Source organism: Cherax quadricarinatus, chromosome 80 (assembly GCF_038502225.1).
Source record: "Cherax quadricarinatus isolate ZL_2023a chromosome 80, ASM3850222v1, whole genome shotgun sequence".
NCBI classification, from domain to species: Eukaryota; Metazoa; Arthropoda; class Malacostraca; order Decapoda; family Parastacidae; genus Cherax; species Cherax quadricarinatus.
The window spans coordinates 15,808,874-15,829,761 of NC_091371.1; the positions used below are offsets into that span (position 1 = coordinate 15,808,874).

The window sequence follows — 20,888 nt, forward strand, 5'->3', positions numbered from 1 at the left end:
TGTGTGTGTCTCCCTCACCCTCCATCACTGCTGGAGGTATGTTGTGTGTCTCCCTCACCATCCATCACTGCTGGAGGTATGTTGTGTGTGTCTCCCTCACCCTCCATCACTGCTGGAGGTATGTTGTGTGTCTCCCTCACCCTCCATCACTGCTGGAGGTATGTTGTGTGTCTCCCTCACCCTCCATCACTGCTGGAGGTATGTTGTGTGTCTCCCTCACCCTCCATCACTGCTGGAGGTATGTTGTGTGTCTCCCTCACCCTCCATCACTGCTGGAGGTATGTTGTGTGTGTCTCCCTCACCCTCCATCACTGCTGGAGGTATGTTGTGTGTGTCTCCCTCACCCTCCATCACTGCTGGAGGTATGTTGTGTGTGTCTCCCTCACCCTCCATCACTGCTGGAGGTATGTTGTGTGTCTCCCTCACCCTCCATCACTGCTGGAGGTATGTTGTGTGTCTCCCTCACCCTCCATCACTGCTGGAGGTATGTTGTGTGTGTCTCCCTCACCCTCCATCACTGCTGGAGGTATGTTGTGTGTCTCCCTCACCCTCCATCACTGCTGGAGGTATGTTGTGTGTCTCCCTCACCCTCCATCACTGCTGGAGGTATGTTGTGTGTGTCTCCCTCACCCTCCATCACTGCTGGAGGTATGTTGTGTGTGTCTCCCTCACCCTCCATCACTGCTGGAGGTATGTTGTGTGTGTCTCCCTCACCCTCCATCACTGCTGGAGGTATGTTGTGTGTGTCTCCCTCACCCTCCATCACTGCTGGAGGTATGTTGTGTGTGTCTCCCTCACCCTCCATCACTGCTGGAGGTATGTTGTGTGTGTCTCCCTCACCCTCCATCACTGCTGGAGGTATGTTGTGTGTGTCTCCCTCACCCTCCATCACTGCTGGAGGTATGTTAACTTCCCATGCGTCTCTCTCTGTCTTTCTCTCCCTAGTTCCATTTTTAATGGGAATAAGTTGAACACACACACACACACACACACACACACACACACACACACACACACACACACACACACACACACACACACACACACACACACACACACACACACACACAGACGAGTGGTAGGGTAGAGGAAGAGGGAGGAGAATAATGGAGGGATGAGAGTAGGCGGAGAGATATGGGGATATTATAACGACGTATAAAATACTGAAAGAAATCGACAAGGTGGACAGACAGAATGTTCCAGAGATGGGACACAGCAGTAAGGGGTCACAATTGGAAGTTGTAGACTCAGATGAATCAGAGGGATGTTAGGAGGTATTTCTTCAATCACAGAGTTGTCAGGAAGTGGAATAGTCTGGGAAATGACGTAGTGGAGGCAGGATCCATACATAGCTTTAAGAAGAGGTATGATAAAGCTCATGGAGCAGGAAGAATGACCTAGTAGCGGCCACTGAAGAGGTGGGGCCAGGAGCTGTGACTCGACCTCTGCAACCACAACTAGGTGAATACACACACACACACACACACACACACATATACACACACACACACACACACACATATATACACACACATATATATATATACACACACACATATATATATATACACACACACACATATATATATATATATATACACACACACACATATATATATATACACACACACACATATACACATACACACATGCACACACACATGCACACACACATGCACACACACACATGCACACACACACATGCATACACACATATGCACACACACACATGCACACACGCACGCATATACAACAGGCCTAGTGTCTAATCGACATGTGCCTAGGACAAAATGGTAACTAACTAACACAGACTAACAATATCCTGGGTGTTGCAGTGAACGTGGAGGCTGAGATAGGGATACTACTGAGTAACATAGAAGAGGTTAGAGGTTACCTTCGGATCTTCAAGACCAACCTCACCTCCACCAGCATCCTGCCCAACCTCACCAGAATTCGTGGAGAGTCCCTCAAGTATAACCAGTAAGTATATATGTAAGCATACCATACTTACAATACCATATGGTGTGACAGAGGTGCAACACATAAGAACGTAAGAAGGGAGGAACACTACAGCAGGCCTACTGGCCCATACCAGGTTCGTCCTTCTCAAACCCAAACCCTCCTTCAGGTACTCACTGAGTCATCTCTCCTGACGAATGTTCCACCCCTCCTTCAGGTACTCACCTGGTCATCTCTCCTGACGAACGTTCCACCTCTCCTTCAGGTACTCACCTGGTCATCTCTCCTGACGAACGTTCCACCCCTCCTTCAGGTACTCACCTGGTCATCTCTCCTGACGAACGTTCCACCTCTCCTTCAGGTACTCACCTGGTCATCTCTCCTGACGAACGTTCCACCTCTCCTTCAGGTACTCACCTGGTCATCTCTCCTGACGAACGTTCCACCCCTCCTTCAGGTACTCACCTGGTCATCTCTCCTGACGAACGTTCCCCCTCTCCTTCAGGTACTCACCTGGTCATCTCTCCTGACGAACGTTCCACCCCTCCTTCAGGTACTCACCTGGTCATCTCTCCTGACGAATGTTCCACCCCTCCTTCAGGTACTCACCTGGTCATCTCTCCTGACGAACGTTCCACCTCTCCTTCAGGTACTCACCTGGTCATCTCTCCTGACGAACGTTCCACCTCTCCTTCAGGTACTCACCTGGTCATCTCTCCTGACGAACGTTCCACCCCTCCTTCAGGTACTCACCTGATCATCTCTCCTGACGAACGTTCCACCCCTCCTTCAGGTACTCACCTGGTCATCTCTCCTGACGAACGTTCCACCTCTCCTTCAGGTACTCACCTGATCATCTCTCCTGACGAACGTTCCACCCCTCCTTCAGGTACTCACCTGGTCATCTCTCCTGACGAACGTTCCACCCCTCCTTCAGGTACTCGCTGGTGGTGCTGGACAACCCTCGCCTTCAGAGCCTCGCCTCCTGGACCCGTCCCGACAGGAACTTCACTATAGACCGTGGCAAGATTCTTTTCCAGACCAACCCCCGTCTGTGCCTCCGTCAGATCAACACCTTAGTCTCCCACCTTACCCAGTCTACGGCCTACCCTCTAGACGAAGAATCTAGAGCCAACGGACAGGAGGGACTGTGTAAGCATCTTTGGCAATAGAGTTGTAAATAACCATCATTCAACTTTGGTGTTAGACAGATTCGTGAGTGGGAGTTAAACCTGCCTAGCATGGCCCTGTAGGCCTACTAGCCTATGTTTAATGGCGCCATTGAGCCATTTTCTAAGTTTTTAAATATCCAAATTCATCTAGTCTTTAATCTAACTCTTAGATAGGCCTAAGACCTATTTTTTTATGCTGTTGATCAGTTATCGACCTTATAGGCCTTTCAAATTTAAATAAAAAATCTGTGGAGGATGAAAACAATGATAATTATTATAACTAACAATAATCATTAATAATAATCATAAATAATAATAATAATTATCATTTAGGTGAGGTAACTTCTCTGAGCGTGGGCGTGAGGGCGTCACCCATCTATGGTACCCTGATTGTCACCATTGATGCCCTGCCTGCCCACCTGATGGGCACCGTGGGCGCTCTCTACATCAAGTATAGGCAGACAACCCACAACGTCACCCTCCAGCAGGACCCATGTTCTGCTGCAGAAGGGTGAGACACTCTCTCTTTCTCTCTCTGTCTCTCTCTCTCTCTCTCTCTCTCTCTCTCTCTCTCTCTCTCTCTCTCTCTCTCTCTCTCTCTCTCTATCTATCTATCTATCTCTTTCTCTCTATTTCTCTCCGTGTGAGGGCTCGACCCTATTTCCTTTTAACCTACAATGCATTAATTGGAATAATTCTCAACTAACCCACAATCCTTCATTATGGAGGATCTAGATTCCATTATAGAGGATCAAGACTCCCTTATGGAGGATCAAACTCCATTATGGAGGATCAAATTCCATCATGGAGGATCAAACTCCATCATGGAGGATCAAACTCCATCATGGAGGACCAAACTCCATCATGGAGGATCAAACTCCATCATGGAGGATCAAACTCCACCATGGAGGATCAAACTCCATCATGGAGGATCAATCCTCCATTATGGATGATCATTCCTCCATTATGGAGGATCAAACCTCCATTATGGAAGAACAAACTCCATTATGGAGGATCAAGCCTCCACAAGCACTGCATTACTCATCCACTCCCTCCTTCAGGTGGTCAGTGATGGAGGTGGAGTGGTCGCAGGAGGAGGAGCTGGAGGTGGAGGTTGGAGGTCTAACTCCCAACACCCGCTACGCACTCTACGTGAGGACCCACGCCCCTCTACCCGCCCGGGAGGATATCAGGTCTCCTATCTTGTACTCCACTACCAGTGATTTCAGTAAGTCCCTCTCAGAACCAGTCTATCTTGTACTCCACCACCAGTGACTTCAGTAAGTCCCTCTCAGAACCAGTCTATCTTGTACTCTACCACCAGTGACTTCAGTAAGTCCCTCTCAGAACCAGTCTATCTTGTACTCCACTACCAGTGATTTCAGTAAGTCCCTCTCAGAACCAGTCTATCTTGTACTCTACCACCAGTGACTTCAGTAAGTCCCTCTCAGAACCAGTCTATCTTGTACTCCACCACCAGTGACTTCAGTAAGTCCCTCTCAGAACCAGTCTATCTTGTACTCCACCACCAGTGACTTCAGTAAGTCCCTCTCAGAACCAGTCTATCTTGTACTCTACCACCAGTGACTTCAGTAAGTCCCTCTCAGAACCAGTCTATCTTGTACTCCACCACCAGTGACTTCAGTAAGTCCCTCTCAGAACCAGTCTATCTTGTACTCTACCACCAGTGACTTCAGTAAGTCCCTCTCAGAACCAGTCTATCTTGTACTCTACCACCAGTGATTTCAGTAAGTCCCTCTCAGAACCAGTCTATCTTGTACTCTACCACCAGTGACTTCAGTAAGTCCCTCTCAGAACCAGTCTATCTTGTACTCCACCACCAGTGACTTCAGTAAGTCCCTCTCAGAACCAGTCTATCTTGTACTCTACCACCAGTGACTTCAGTAAGTCCCTCTCAGAACCAGTCTATCTTGTACTCTACCACCAGTGATTTCAGTAAGTCCCTCTCAGAACCAGTCTATCTTGTACTCTACCACCAGTGACTTCAGTAAGTCCCTCTCAGAACCAGTCTATCTTGTACTCTACCACCAGTGACTTCAGTAAGTCCCTCTCAGAACCAGTCTATCTTGTACTCCACCACCAGTGACTTCAGTAAGTCCCTCTCAGAACCAGTCTATCTTGTACTCCACCACCAGTGACTTCAGTAAGTCCCTCTCAGAACCAGTCTATCTTGTACTCCACCACCAGTGACTTCAGTAAGTCCCTCTCAGAACCAGTCTATCTTGTACTCCACCACCAGTGACTTCAGTAAGTCCCTCTCAGAACCAGTCTATCTTGTACTCCACCACCAGTGACTTCAGTAAGTCCCTCTCAGAACCAGTCTATCTTGTACTCCACCACCAGTGACTTCAGTAAGTCCCTCTCAGAACAAGTCTATCTTGTACTTCCCCAACAGTGACTTCAGTAAGTCCCTCTCAGAACAAGTCTATCGTGTACTCTACCACTTCAGTAAGTCCCTCTCAGAAACTTCAGTAAGTCCCTCTCAGAAACTTCAGTAAGTCCCTCTCAGAAACTTCAGTAAGTCCCTCTCAGAAACTTCAGTAAGTCCCTCTCAGAAATTTCAGTAAGTCCCTCTCAGAAACTTCAGTAAGTCCCTCTCAGAAACTTCAGTAAGTCCCTCTCAGAAACTTCAGTAAGTCCCTCTCAGAAACTTCAGTAAGTCCCTCTCAGAAACTTCAGTAAGTCCCTCTCAGAAACTTCAGTAAGTCCCTCTCAGAAACTTCAGTAAGTCCCTCTCAGAAACTTCAGTAAGTCCCTCTCAGTGACAGTAAAGTCTGTCTTATTCTTGTTCTTATTATGTTCTTGTCTTGTTCTTGTTCTCTCCTTGTTCTTGTCAATACTTCTGACATTAACTATCAACACCTGTCAGAAACTGTCACATTAGATGTCAACACCTGTCAGAAACTCACACTAGCTGTCAACACCTATCAGAAACTGTCACATTAGCTGTCAACACCTGTCAGAAACTGTTACATTAGCTGTCAACGCCTGTCACATTAACTGTCAATACCTATCACATTAATTGTCAATACCTGTCACATTAACTATCAACACCTGTCAGAAGTTTCCTGGCTCTTCCATCTCTCTCTTTCTAACTCTCGCCGCCCACAGATCCCAGCCCGCCCGTGGGCGTAAACTGGGCATCCAGAAGCAGCTCCACCCTGGAGGTGTGGTGGGAGCCGCCCCGTCGCCCACATGGACACGTGGACCACTATATGGTGGCCGCCCTCATGCTTCCAGACGCCCACGCCCACCCACCCTACCCAGATCTATGCAGCACCCATGGTGAGTGCCCCAGGGGGGCATGTATGGGCCCTCCTGGGGGATTAAACCTATAGTTGTGAATTGTTCCAGTCACTGTAGCATAGTTGTGAACTGTTCTAGTCACTGTAGCATAGTTGTGAACTCTTCCAGTCACTGTAACATAGTTGGAAACTGTTCCAGTCACTGTATGATAGTTGTGAACTCTTCCAGTCACTGTAACATAGTTGGAAACTGTTCCAGTCACTGTATGGTGACTTACTCTCATGCATCACTAGAGTATGTACAAACATGCGCGTCAAACGTGTCTTTAGAGAACGTTTCACTCTAAGTACAAATTCTATTAAACTTGTAATTAGCGCGAAACGTTCTGCCTGTCTCTTGTAGCACAGAAAAGCCTCAGCAGAATATGGCAGGAAAAACAGAGAAGAGAAACGTCGTCAGAGGAAGCTTTCGGGAGGCTGGAGGAAGCCGAGGAAGAGGAGGAGGGCGAGGAAAAGGAAGAGGAGGAGAAGGTGTGTAAGAAGACCTCCAGCCTCACCTGCTGCGCCTGCTCCGACAACCAGCAGGAGGACGTCGAAGTTACTGACTTCGAGGAAATTCTGCTCCAAGACGTCAACACTGCGAGGTGAAACTTTTTCTATGCCTATTATTATTATTATTATTATTATTATTATTATTATTAGTTGTAGTAGTAGTAGAAATAGTAATAGTAGTATAGCAACAGTAGTAATAGTGGTAATAGTAGTAGTAATAGTAGTGTATATATATATACAGTGGACCCCCGGTTAACGATATTTTTTCACTCCAGAAGTATGTTCAGGTGCCAGTACTGACCGAATTTGTTCCCATAAGAAATATTGTGAAGTAGATTAGTCCATTTCAGACCCCCAAACATACATGTACAAACGCACTTACATAAATACACTTACATAATTGGTCGCATTCGGAGGTAATCGTTATGCGGGGGTCCACTGTATATATATATATATATATATATATATATATATATATATATATATATATATATATATATATCGGTGTTTTTTCTTACTGCCAGCCTAGCCAATGCTAGGCATCGAGCCTTCCCTGGCTGGGCGATGGATAGCCTAGCACCTAGTAGCCCTCAGCACCGCCCAGGTAGCGAGGACGGTGCTCAAGCCCTCCTAGCCGGGAGGAACTCCCAGGAGAACTTCGACCAGCTGTTCCAAACATCGCTCACAGGAGGTGGTAATTACCCACAGCTGGTGCCCCTACATCAGTACTATGCCATCTATCAGCCGGCCAACTCCAGCAAGTAATTTATACTCCTCCAGGTTTTACTCTTTTTATTTAATCAACAGTGTAAGCTAGAGGTGGGCGAAACGTAGCCCGTGGGGGCACGTTTCCCCCGTCATAGAATTCTATGCTGTCCACTACCTAGATGATGGGACATTATACATATGTTGAACACCTGGGTATCTTTATCTGAAGACGTTTCGCCCACCAGTGTTTTTTCAGCTTAATACAGAGATGATATACGTAGATAGTGGAAGGTGAGGTAGTTCCTCAGTCTTGCACTGAGGGGACTGATTACCTCACATTCCACTGTGTTCTGTGTATATTTCTGCAAGACTGAGAAACTGACTGACTCACCTTCCACTATCTACGTTTACCATCCCTGCCTAAAACTACCAGAAAAAAAGGGCCACTGCTGGGCGAAACGTCTTCAGATAAAGACACACAGGTGTTGCACATGTGTCTAAGTCCTCAACATTATCCAACTCTAAGTTTAAAAATTCACTTTGAAGAGCAGGTGTTGGGCAGTCGTAGGAGCAACACCTGCAACAGCACCTGTTTTTAGAACACACACAGATATTTCTTTGACTAGTTGGCTGGATTATGGCAAAAATACTTTCAACCCAAAAATACGGATGAGAGTAAATTATCAGTATACATACGCTGAGAGAAATACACCCAGAGGTGTATTTCTAAAGTTCCTCGTCCCTTATGGCTCAGGAGGTAGCCGTCTCACCTGCCTGGAAGGTATGTACACCGAGGGGTGTACGTCTCTCAGTGTATGTACACCGAGGGGTGTGCGCCTCTCAGTGTATGTACACCGAGGGGTGTGCGCCTCTCAGTGTACGTACACCGAGGGGTGTACGCCTCTCAGTGTATGTACACCGAGGGGTGTACGTCTCTCAGTGTATGTACACCGAGGGGTGTACGTCTCTCTGTGTATGTACACCGAGGGGTGTACGTCTCTCAGTGTATGTACACCGAGGGTTGTACGCCTCTCAGTGTATGTACACCGAGGGGTGTACGTCTCTCAGTGTATGTACACCGAGGGGTGTACGTCTCTCAGTGTATGTACAACGAGGGGGGTACGCCTCTCAGTGTATGTACACCGAGGGGTGTACGCCTCTCAGTGTATGTACACCGAGGGGTGTACGTCTCTCAGTGTATGTACACCGAGGGGTGTACACCACTCAGTGTATGTACACCGAGGGGTGTACGCCTCTCAGTGTATGTACACCGAGGGGTGTACACCACTCAGTGTATGTACACCGAGGGGTGTACGCCTCTCAGTGTATGTACACCGAGGGGTGTACGCCTCTCAGTGTATGTACACCGAGGGGTGTACGCCTCTCAGTGTATGTACACAGATATTAAAGCCCATTTTAAGGTATTACAGTACTCTTGACTGGTGGTGTACAGGTGACACAGCCTTAATGACCCTCACGTAGCCGATAGGCTTGAAACCTCACTGACCAACCATCAGACAACCCTACATATATCTAAGTTACTCATTTACTTTGTTATTTAGCTCTTCTAAGCAGGCTAAACTAAGGGGGGCATCGCCCCCTAGTCAAAAATACTTGCCTATCCCTGATATATATCTTGACTAGAAGAAATATATTCTTGCTTGTTTCAGTGATATTATCTTGACGAGATATAGTCGATGTTACAGTCAGAATTAACTTTGTTTTTAATACGTGTGTGTGTGTGTGTGTGTGTGTGTGTGTGTGTGTGTGTGTGTGTGTGTGTGTGTGTGTGTGTGTGTGTGTGTGTGTGTGTGTGTGTATACAGCAGCAGCCAGGGTACAACAAGGTTGACGGGAAGGTACCAGCTTCATGACTCCCGAATTTTCCAACTGCAACATCAACCTCATCATGACGACGGTAAGACAACCCACCACAACACCCCACAACCCACCAAAACACCTCACAACCCACTACAACCCACCACAACCCACCACAACACCCCACAACCCACCACAACCCACCAAAAACCCCCACCACAACCCACCACAACACCCCACAACACCCCAACACAACCCACCACAACTCCCAGAGAGAAGACCCATCTTTCTTCACTCTCACATTAAATAAATTATAAACTAAGAGTTTCCTTCTCTATTAATACTGTGAAACTCTTCTCCCGCCTCACATTATTACATATCTCAATATATATATATATATATATATATATATATATATATATATATATATATATATATATATATATATATATATATATATATATATATATATACATACATATATATATATATATATATATATATATATATATATATATATATATATATATATATATATCGTGCCGAATAGGTAAAATCTGCGATTTTGCCTTAAATAGCAATGTTCTTCTTGCCGAAATAGGACAAGCGAAAATTTGTGTATGCAATAATTTCGCAAAAATCATTCTGAACCTAACGAAAAAAATATATTTCATTGTGTTTGTTTATTATTAAATTATTGTAAACTTATCTAAAATATATTTAGTCGGATTAGGCTAAATTTCGCTTGCTATAATAAAGTTAGGTAAGTTTTCTAAGGTTCTTTTGGTACAAAATTATTAATTTTTTCATTAACATAAATTTAAAAAAAAATATCTTTAAACGTGTAAGAGAAAATTTTAGAAAGAACTTAATTTTAAATGCGTTCTGAGTTCTTGCTAATTGACCAATTTTACCTATTCGGCACGACATTACATATATATATATATTTTATTATTATTATTATTATCACACTGACCGATTCCCACCAAGGCAGGGTGGCCCGAAAAAGAAAAACTTTCACCATCATTCACTCCATCACTGTCTTGCCAGAAGGGTGCTTTACACTACAGTTTTTAAACTGCAACATTAACACCCCTCCTTCAGAGTGCAGGCACTGTACTTCCCATCTCCAGGACTCAAGTCCGGCCTGCCGGTTTCCCTGAACCCCTTCATAAATGTTACTTTGCTCACACTCCAACAGCACGTCAAGTATTAAAAACCATTTGTCTCCATTCACTCCTATCAAACACGCTCACGCATGCCTGCTGGAAGTCCAAGCCCCTCGCACACAAAACCTCCTTTACCCCCTCCCTCCAACCTTTCCTAGGCCGACCCCTACCCCGCCTTCCTTCCACTACAGACTGATACACTCTTGAAGTCATTCTGTTTCGCTCCATTCTCTCTACATGTCCGAACCACCTCAACAACCCTTCCTCAGCCCTCTGGACAACAGTTTTGGTAATCCCGCACCTCCTCCTAACTTCCAAACTACGAATTCTCTGCATTATATTCACACCACACATTGCCCTCAGACATGACATCTCCACTGCCTCCAGCCTTCTCCTCACTGCAACATTCATCACCCATGCTTCACACCCATATAAGAGCGTTGGTAAAACTATACTCTCATACATTCCCCTCTTTTCCTCCAAAGACAAAGTTCTTTGTCTCCACAGACTCCTAAGTGAACCACTCACCCTTTTCCCCTCATCAATTCTATGATTCACCTCATCCTTCATAGACCCATCCGCTGACACGTCCACTCCCAAATATCTGAATACATTCACCTCCTCCATACTCTCTCCCTCCAATCTGATATCCAATCTTTCATCACCTAATATTTTTGTTATCCTCATAACCTTATTCTTTCCTGTATTAATTTTCTTCTTTTGCACACCCTACCAAATTCATCCACCAATCTCTGCAACTTCTCTTCAGAATCTCCCAAGAGCACAGTGTCATCAGCAAAGAGCAACTGTGACAACTCCCACTTTATGTGTGATTCTTTATCTTTTAACTCCACGCCTCTTGTCAAGACCCTCGCATTTACTTCTCTTACAACCCCATCTATAAATATATTAAACAACCACGGTGACATCACACATCCTTGTCTAAGGCCTACTTTTACTGGGAAATAATTTCCCTATTTCCTATGTACTCTAACTTGAGCCTCATTATCCTCGTAAAAACTCTTCACTGCTTTCAGTAACATACCTCCTACACCATACACCTGCAACATCTGCCACATTGCCCCCCTATCCACCCTGTCATACGCCTTTTCCAAATCCATAAATGCCACAAAGACCTCTTTAGCCTTATTTAAATACTGTTCACTTATATGTTTCACTGTAAACACCTGGTCCACACACCCCCTACCTTTCCTAAAGCCTCCTTGTTCATCTGCTATCCTATTCTCCGTCTTACTTTTAATTCTTTCAATTATAACTCTACCATACACTTTGCCAGGTATACTCAACAGACTTATCCCCCTATAATTTTTGCACTCTCTTTTATCCCCTTTGCCTTTATACAAAGGAACTATGCATGCTCTCTGCCAATCCCTAGGTACCTTACCCTCTTCCATACATTTATTAAATAACTGCACCAACCACTCCAAAACTATATTCCCACCTGCTTTTAACATTTCTATCTTTATCCCATCAATCCCGGCTGCCTTACCCCCTTTCATTTTACCTACTGCCTCACGAACTTCCCCCACACTCACAACTGGCTCTTCCTCACTCCTACAAGATGTTATTCCTCATTGCCCTATACACGAAATCACAGCTTCCCTATCTTCATCAACATTTAACAATTCCTCAAAATATTCCCTCCATCTTCCCAATACCTCTAACTCTCCATTTAATAACTCTCCTCTCCTATTTTTAACTGACAAATCCATTTGTTCTCTAGGCTTTCTTAACTTGTTAATCTCACTCCAAAACTTTTTCTTATTTTCAACAAAATTTGTTGATAACATCTCACCCACTCTCTCATTTGCTCTCTTTTTACATTGCTTCACCACTCTCTTAACCTCTCTCTTTTTCTCCATATACTCTTCCCTCCTTGCATCACTTCTACTTTGTAAAAACTTCTCATATGCTAACTTTTTCTCCCTTACTACTCTCTTTACATCATCATTCCACCAATCGCTCCTCTTCCCTCCTGCACCCACTTTCCTGTAACCACAAACTTCTGCTGAACACTCTAACACTACATTTTTAAACCTACCCCATACCTCTTCGACCCCATTGCCTATGCTCTCATTAGCCCATCTATCCTCCAATAGCTGTTTATATCTTTCCCTAACTGCCTCCTCTTTTAGTTTATAAACCTTCATCTCTCTCTTCCCTGATGCTTCTATTCTCCTTGTATCCCATCTACCTTTTACTCTCAGTGTAGCTACAACTAGAAAGTGATCTGATATATCTGTGGCCCCTCTATAAACATGTACATCCTGAAGTCTACTCAACAGTCTTTTATCTACCAATACATAATCCAACAAACTACTGTCATTTTGCCCTACATCATATCTTGTATACTTATTTATCCTCTTTTTCTTAAAATATGTATTACCTATAACTAAACCCCTTTCTATACAAAGTTCAATCAAAGGGCTCCCATTATCATTTACACCTGGCACCCCAAACTTACCTACCACACCCTCTCTAAAAGTTTCTCCTACTTTAGCATTCAGGTCCCCTACCACAATTACTCTCTCACTTGGTTCAAAGGCTCCTATACATTCATATATATATATATATATATATATATATATATATATATATATATATATATATATATATATATATATATATATATATATATATATATATATATATATATAACATATATATATACATATATATAACATATATATATACATATATATAACTCATGGTGTATACACTGATTAATTGTTAATTTATTAAGTGAGGTAATTAAGATATTAGTTATGAGATGAAGTGCAGCCTTGATGACTGTCTTGTAGTTACCACCTTGCAAGGTATACGTACTGAGAGTTGTTAGGTGTCAGAGTATGTTAATAACGGTGGGGAAAGTCGGCCTTAATGACGCATAAACTTGAAACCTAAGAATGAAACCAATCACATTGTTAATACGTGATAAGTACACCAATCAGGTGCCTGGAGCGTGATGAAGGCAGGTACCTACACCCGTCACCTGACTCTCACTCACCTGAAACACTCTACTGTCTACCTGGTGGGGGTGGTAGCCTGTCTCACGCCCACCAACTGCACGTCTACGCCCGTGAATGAAGGTGTGATGGACTGTAAACTGTGCTCGACCGTAGCTTCCGTAATCGCCGCTACTACCGCTGCTAACGGTAAATTCTTCCTATATATATGTCGTGCCGAATAGGCAGAACTTGCGATCTTGGCTTAAATAGCAACGTTCATCTTGCCATATAGGACAAGTGAAAATTTGTGTATGCAATAATTTCACCAAAATAATTCTGAACCTAACGAAAAAAATATATTTCACTGTGTTTGTTTAGTATTAAATTATTGTAAGCAAATCTAAAATATATTTAGTTGGGTTAGGCTAAAATAAATTGTTCTTGTTATAATAAGGTTAGGTAAGTTTTCTAAGATTCTTTTGGTGCAAAATTAAAAATTTTTACATTAACATTAATGAAAAAATATATCTTTAACCGTATAAGAGAAAATTTTAGAAAGGACTTAATTTTAAATGAGTTCTTGATAATTGACCAGTTTTACCTATTCGGCACGACATATATATATATATATATATATATATATATATATATATATATATATATATATATATATATATATATATATATTACTAAATGTTGGAAATTTGTATATATAATGAATAATTTATTTTGTAGATTAACCCGCCCAAACACCCTCAGTACCACCCACAACATTCCTAGATTAACCCGCCCATACACCCTCAGTACCACCCACAACATTCCTAGATTAACCCGCCCAAACACCCTCAGTACCACCCACAACATTCCTAGATTAACCCGCCCAAACACCCTCAGTACCACCCACAACATTCCTACATTAACCCGCCCATACACCCTCAGTACCACCCACAACATTCCTAGATTAACACGCCCATACACCCTCAGTACCACCCACAACATTCCTAGATTAACCCGCCTTACACCCTCAGTACCACCCACAACATTCCTAGATTAACCCGCCCATACACCCTCAGTACCACCCACAACATTCCTAGATTAACCCGCCCAAACACCCTCAGTACCACCCACAACATTCCTAGATTAACCCGCCTTACACCCTCAGTACCACCCACAACATTCCTACATTAACCCGCCTTACACCCTCAGTACCACCCACAACATTCCTAGATTAACACGCCCATACACCCTCAGTACCACCCACAACATTCCTAGATTAACCCGCCTTACACCCTCAGTACCACCCACAACATTCCTACATTAACCCGCCTTACACCCTCAGTACCACCCACAACATTCCTACATTAACCCGCCTTACACCCTCAGTACCACCCACAACATTCCTACATTAACCCGCCTTACACCCTCAGTACCACCCACAACATTCCTAGATTAACCCGCCCAAACACCCTCAGTACCACCCACAACATTCCTAGATTAACCCGCCCAAACACCCTCAGTACCACCCACAACATTCCTAGATTAACCCGCCCATACACCCTCAGTACCACCCACAACATTCCTAGATTAACCCGCCCAAACACCCTCAGTACCACCCACAACATTCCTAGATTAACCCGCCCATACACCCTCAGTACCACCCACAACATTCCTAGATTAACCCGCCCAAACACCCTCAGTACCACCCACAACATTCCTAGATTAACCCGCCCATACACCCTCAGTACCACCCACAACATTCCTAGATTAACCCGCCCAAACACCCTCAGTACCACCCACAACATTCCTAGATTAACCCGCCTTACACCCTCAGTACCACCCACAACATTCCTACATTAACCCGCCTTACACCCTCAGTACCACCCACAACATTCCTAGATTAACCCGCCCAAACACCCTCAGTACCACCCACAACATTCCTAAATTAACCCGCCCAAACACCCTCAGTACCACCCACAACATTCCTAGATTAACCCGCCCATACACCCTCAGTACCACCCACAACATTCCTAGATTAACCCGCCCATACACCCTCAGTACCACCCACAACATTCCTACATTAACCCGCCCATACACCCTCAGTATCACCCACAACATTCCTAGATTAACCCGCCCATACACCCTCAGTACCACCCACAACATTCCTAGATTAACCCGCCCATACACCCTCAGTACCACCCACAACATTCCTAGATTAACCCGCCCAAACACCCTCAGTACCACCCACAACATTCCTAGATTAACCCGCCCATACACCCTCAGTACCACCCACAACATTCCTAGATTAACCCGCCCAAACACCCTCAGTACCACCCACAACATTCCTAGATTAACCCGCCTTACACCCTCAGTACCACCCACAACATTCCTACATTAACCCGCCTTACACCCTCAGTACCACCCACAACATTCCTAGATTAACCCGCCCAAACACCCTCAGTACCACCCACAACATTCCTAAATTAACCCGCCCAAACACCCTCAGTACCACCCACAACATTCCTAGATTAACCCGCCCATACACCCTCAGTACCACCCACAACATTCCTAGATTAACCCGCCCATACACCCTCAGTACCACCCACAACATTCCTACATTAACCCGCCCATACACCCTCAGTATCACCCACAACATTCCTAGATTAACCCGCCCATACACCCTCAGTACCACCCACAACATTCCTAGATTAACCCGCCCATACACCCTCAGTACCACCCACAACATTCCTACATTAACCCGCCCATACACCCTCAGTATCACCCACAACATTCCTAGATTAACCCGCCCAAACACCCTCAGTACCACCCACAACATTCCTAGATTAACCCGCCCATACACCCTCAGTACCACCCACAACATTCCTAGATTAACCCGCCCATACACCCTCAGTACCACCCACAACATTCCTACATTAACCCGCCCATACACCCTCAGTACCACCCACAACATTCCTAGATTAACCCGCCTTACACCCTCAGTACCACCCACAACATTCCTAGATTAACCCGCCCAAACACCCTCAGTACCACCCACAACATTCCTACATTAACCCGCCCATACACCCTCAGTACCACCCACAACATTCCTAGATTAACCCGCCTTACACCCTCAGTACCACCCACAACATTCCTACATTAACCCGCCTTACACCCTCAGTACCACCCACGACATTCCTAGATTAACCCGCCCATACACCCTCAGTACCACCCACAACATTCCTAGATTAACCCGCCCATACACCCTCAGTACCACCCACGACATTCCTAGATTAACCCGCCCATACACCCTCAGTACCACCCACGACATTCCTAGATTAACCCGCCCATACACCCTCAGTACCACCCACAACATTCCTAGATTAACCCACCCGTACACCCTCAGTACCACCCACGACATTCCTAGATTAACCCGCCAATACACCCTCAGTACCACCCACAACATTCCTACATTAACCCGCCTTACACCCTCAGTACCACCCACGACATTCCTAGATTAACCCGCCCATACACCCTCAGTACCACCCACAACATTCCTAGATTAACCCACCCGTACACCCTCAGTACCACCCACAACATTCCTACATTAACCCGCCCATACGCCCTCAGTACCACCCACAACATTCCTACATTAACCCGCCCATACACCCTCAGTACCACCCACAACATTCCTAGCTACACCCACCACCAGAATCACCTCTAGTTACACCACCCACACCATCAGCACATACGTCCTCACGCCCACAGTTTCCGCGGACGTAGTGCCAGAGGACTCCCTCCACGCCCACACCCACAACTCCACAGTAAGACTGGACTGGCTGCCTCCACCCACTCCAAACGGTGCTGTTCTCACCTACCACCTCCAGTACACCTTCATGATGGTAAGTCACCCGTACACCATGTTGGTCTCCAGTACACCATGTTGGTCTCCAGTACACCATGTTGGTCTCCAGTACACCATGTTGGTCTCCAGTACACCATGTTAGTCTCCAGTACAACATGTTGGTCTCCAGTACACCATGTTGGTCTCCAGTACACCATGTTGGTCTCCAGTACACCATGTTGGTCTCCAGTACACCATGTTGGTCTCCAGTACACCATGTTGGTCTCCAGTACACCATGTTGGTCTCCAGTACACCATGTTGGTCTCCAGTACACCATGTTGGTCTCCAGTACACCATGTTGGTCTCCAGTACACCATGTTGGTCTCCAGTACACCATGTTGGTCTCCAGTACACCATGTTGGTCTCCAGTACACCATGTTGGTCTCCAGTACAACATGTTGGTCTCCAGTACACCATGTTGGTCTCCAGTACACCATGTTGGTCTCCAGTACACCATGTTGGTCTCCAGTACACCATGTTGGTCTCCAGTACACCATGTTAGTCTCCAGTACACCATGTTGGTCTCCAGTACACCATGTTGGTCTCCAGTACACCATGTTGGTCTCCAGTACACCATGTTGGTGTCCAGTACACCATGTTGGTCTCCAGTACACCATGTTGGTCTCCAGTACACCATGTTGGCCTCCAGTGCACCATGTTGGTCTCCAGTACACCATGTTGGTCTCCAGTGCACAATGATGGTGCAACACCTGTGCAACACGTGTAACACCTGCGCAACACGTGCATCACCTATGCAACACATGTGCAACACCTGGGTGTCTCTATGGACGACACGTTTCGCCCACCACTGGCCAAGATAACTGATAGAACCCTTCACCCCCACTGCCCCCTCCTTCAGTGGACCAAATCTCTCTCTCAACACACCCAGGTTTCTCCCACGAGTCTTGCCGATCATCACTCAAATTATTGATGTCTCCATGGGCCAAAATTACGAAAAAATGGCATCTTGTAATATTTTTTTTTTTTTGCATATTCTTATGTACAAAATGGCACATTATATATATTATATTTTTGGCATGTTTTTATATACGAGATTAATGGTCAGGTGGGGTGGGTTTTTTCGACTTTTTTTCCAGCTCGTTATTTTTTTTTTTTTTTTTTGCCTCGTCACCTCCACAATCGTATTGAGTTGTGATTGTTGTGAATTGTGTCTGAGTGTTGTGAGTTGTTTCTGGTTGTTGTGAATTGTTTCTGAGTGTTGTGAATTGTTTCTGATTGTTGTGAATTGTTTCTGAGTGTTGTGAATTGTTTCTGATTGTTGTGAATTGTTTCTGAGTGTTGTGAATTGTTTCTGATTGTTGTGAATTGTTTCTGATTGTTGTGAATTGTTTCTGATTGTTGTGAATTGTTTCTGGTTGTTGTGAATTGTTTCTGATTGTTGTGATTTTTTTCTGGTTGTGAATTGTTTCTGATTGTTGTTAATTGTTTCTGGTTGTTGTGAATTGTTTCTGATTGTTGTAAATTGTTTCTGATTGTTGTGAATTGTTTCTGATTGTTGTGAATCGTTTCTGATTGTTGTGAATTGTTTCTGATTGTTGTGAATTGTTTCTGATTGTTGTGAATTGTTTCTGATTGTGAATTGTTTCTGATTGTTGTGATTTTTTCTGATTGTTGTGAATTGTTTCTGATTGTTGTAAATTGTTTCTGATTGTTGTGAATTATTTCTGATTGTTGTGAATTGTTTCTGGTTGTTGTGAATTGTTTCTGGTTGTTTTGAATTGTTTCTGATTGTTGTGAATTGTTTCTGACTGTTGTGAATTGTTTCTGGTTGTTGTGAATTGTTTCTGACTGTTGTGAATTGTTTCTGGTTGTTGTGAATTGTTTCTGATTGTTGTGAATTGTTTCTGATTGTTGTGAATTGTTTCTGATTGTTGTGAATTGTTTCTGATTGTGGTGAGTTGTTTCTGATTGTTGTGAATTGTTTCTGATTGTTGTGAATTGTTTCTGATTGTTGTAAATTGTTTCTGATTGTTGTAAATTGTTTCTAATTGTTGTGAATTGTTTCTGATTGTTGTGAATTGTTTCTGATTGTTGTGAATTGTTTCTGATTGTTGTGAATTGTTTCTGGTTGTTGTGAATTGTTTCTGATTGTTGTGAATTGTTTCTGGTTGTTGTGAATTGTTTCTGATTGTTGTAAATTGTTTCTGATTGTTGTGAATTGTTTCTGATTGTTGTGAATTGTTTCTGATTGCTGTGAATTGTTTCTGATTGTGAACTGTTCCTGATTGTTGTGAATTGTTTCTGTTTGTTGTGAATTGTTTCTGATTGTTGTGAATTGTTTCTGATTGTTGTGAATTGTTTCTGATTGCTGTGAATTGTTTCTGATTGTGAATTGTTTCTGATTGTTGTGAATTGTTTGTGATTGTTGTGAATTGTTTCTGATTGTTGTGAATTGTTTCTGTTTGCTGTGAATTGTTTCTGATTGTGGTGAATTGTTTCTGATTGTTGTGAATTGTTTCTGATTGTTGTGAATTGTTTCTGATTGTTGTGAATTGCTTCTGATTGTTGTGAATTGTTTCTGATTGTTGTGAATTGTTTCTGATTGTTGTGAATTGTTTCTGATTGTTGTGAATTGTTTCTGATTGTTGTGAATTGTTTCTGATTGTTGTGAATTGTTTCTGGTTGTTGTGAATTGTTTCTGATTGTTGTGATTTGTTTCTGATTGTGGTGAATTGTTTCTGATTATTGTGAATTGTTTCTGATTGTGGTGAATTGTTTCTGATTGTGGTGAATTGTTTCTAATTGTGGTGAATTGTTTCTGAGTGTGGTGAATTGTTTCTGATTGTGAAGTGTTTCTGATTGTGGTGAATTGTTTCTGATTGTGGTGAATTGTTTCTGATTGTAGTGAATTGTTTCTGATTGTGGTGAATTGTTTCTGACTGTGGTGAATTGTTTCTGATTGTTGTGAATTGTTTCTGATTGTTGTGAATTGTTGCTGATTGTTGTGAATTGTTTCTGATTGTTGTGAATTGTTTTTGATTGTGGTGAATTGTTTCTGATTGTGGTGAATTGTTTCTGATTGTTGTGAATTGTTTCTGATTGTTGTGAACTGTTTCTGATTGTGGTGAATCGTCTGTTGAGAATTGTTTGATTGTTGTGAATTGTTTCTGATTGTTGTGAATTGTTTCTGATTGTGAATTGTTTCTGATTGTGGTGAATTGTTTCTGATTGTTGTGAATTGTTTCTGATTGTTGTGAACTGTTTCTGATTGTTGTGAACTGTTTCTGATTGTTGTGAACTGTTTCTGATTGTTGTGAATTGTTTCTGATTGTTGTGAACTGTTTCTGATTGTTGTGAATTGTTTCTGATTGTTGTGAACTGTTTCTGATTGTTGTGAATTGTTTCTGATTGTGAAT

At 43.7% G+C, this 20,888-nt stretch overlaps 1 protein-coding gene across 3 annotated transcripts in view; it reads left to right on the forward strand.

Moving 5' to 3' along the window:
• The window catches only part of LOC128702400 (insulin-like receptor), a 191,010-nt gene that overhangs the window by 144,940 nt on the left and 25,182 nt on the right, over positions 1–20,888 (forward strand). For all 3 annotated transcript variants that reach the window (XM_070102173.1, XM_070102175.1, XM_070102174.1), the window contains 10 exons: positions 1,836–1,980; positions 2,897–3,111; positions 3,465–3,642; positions 4,193–4,359; positions 6,264–6,437; positions 6,801–7,041; positions 7,474–7,710; positions 9,483–9,574; positions 13,616–13,819; positions 17,375–17,508. In XM_070102173.1, coding sequence (XP_069958274.1) covers positions 1,836–1,980; positions 2,897–3,111; positions 3,465–3,642; positions 4,193–4,359; positions 6,264–6,437; positions 6,801–7,041; positions 7,474–7,710; positions 9,483–9,574; positions 13,616–13,819; positions 17,375–17,508 — 1,787 coding nt within the window. The remainder of the gene's footprint in view (positions 1–1,835; positions 1,981–2,896; positions 3,112–3,464; positions 3,643–4,192; positions 4,360–6,263; positions 6,438–6,800; positions 7,042–7,473; positions 7,711–9,482; positions 9,575–13,615; positions 13,820–17,374; positions 17,509–20,888) is intronic.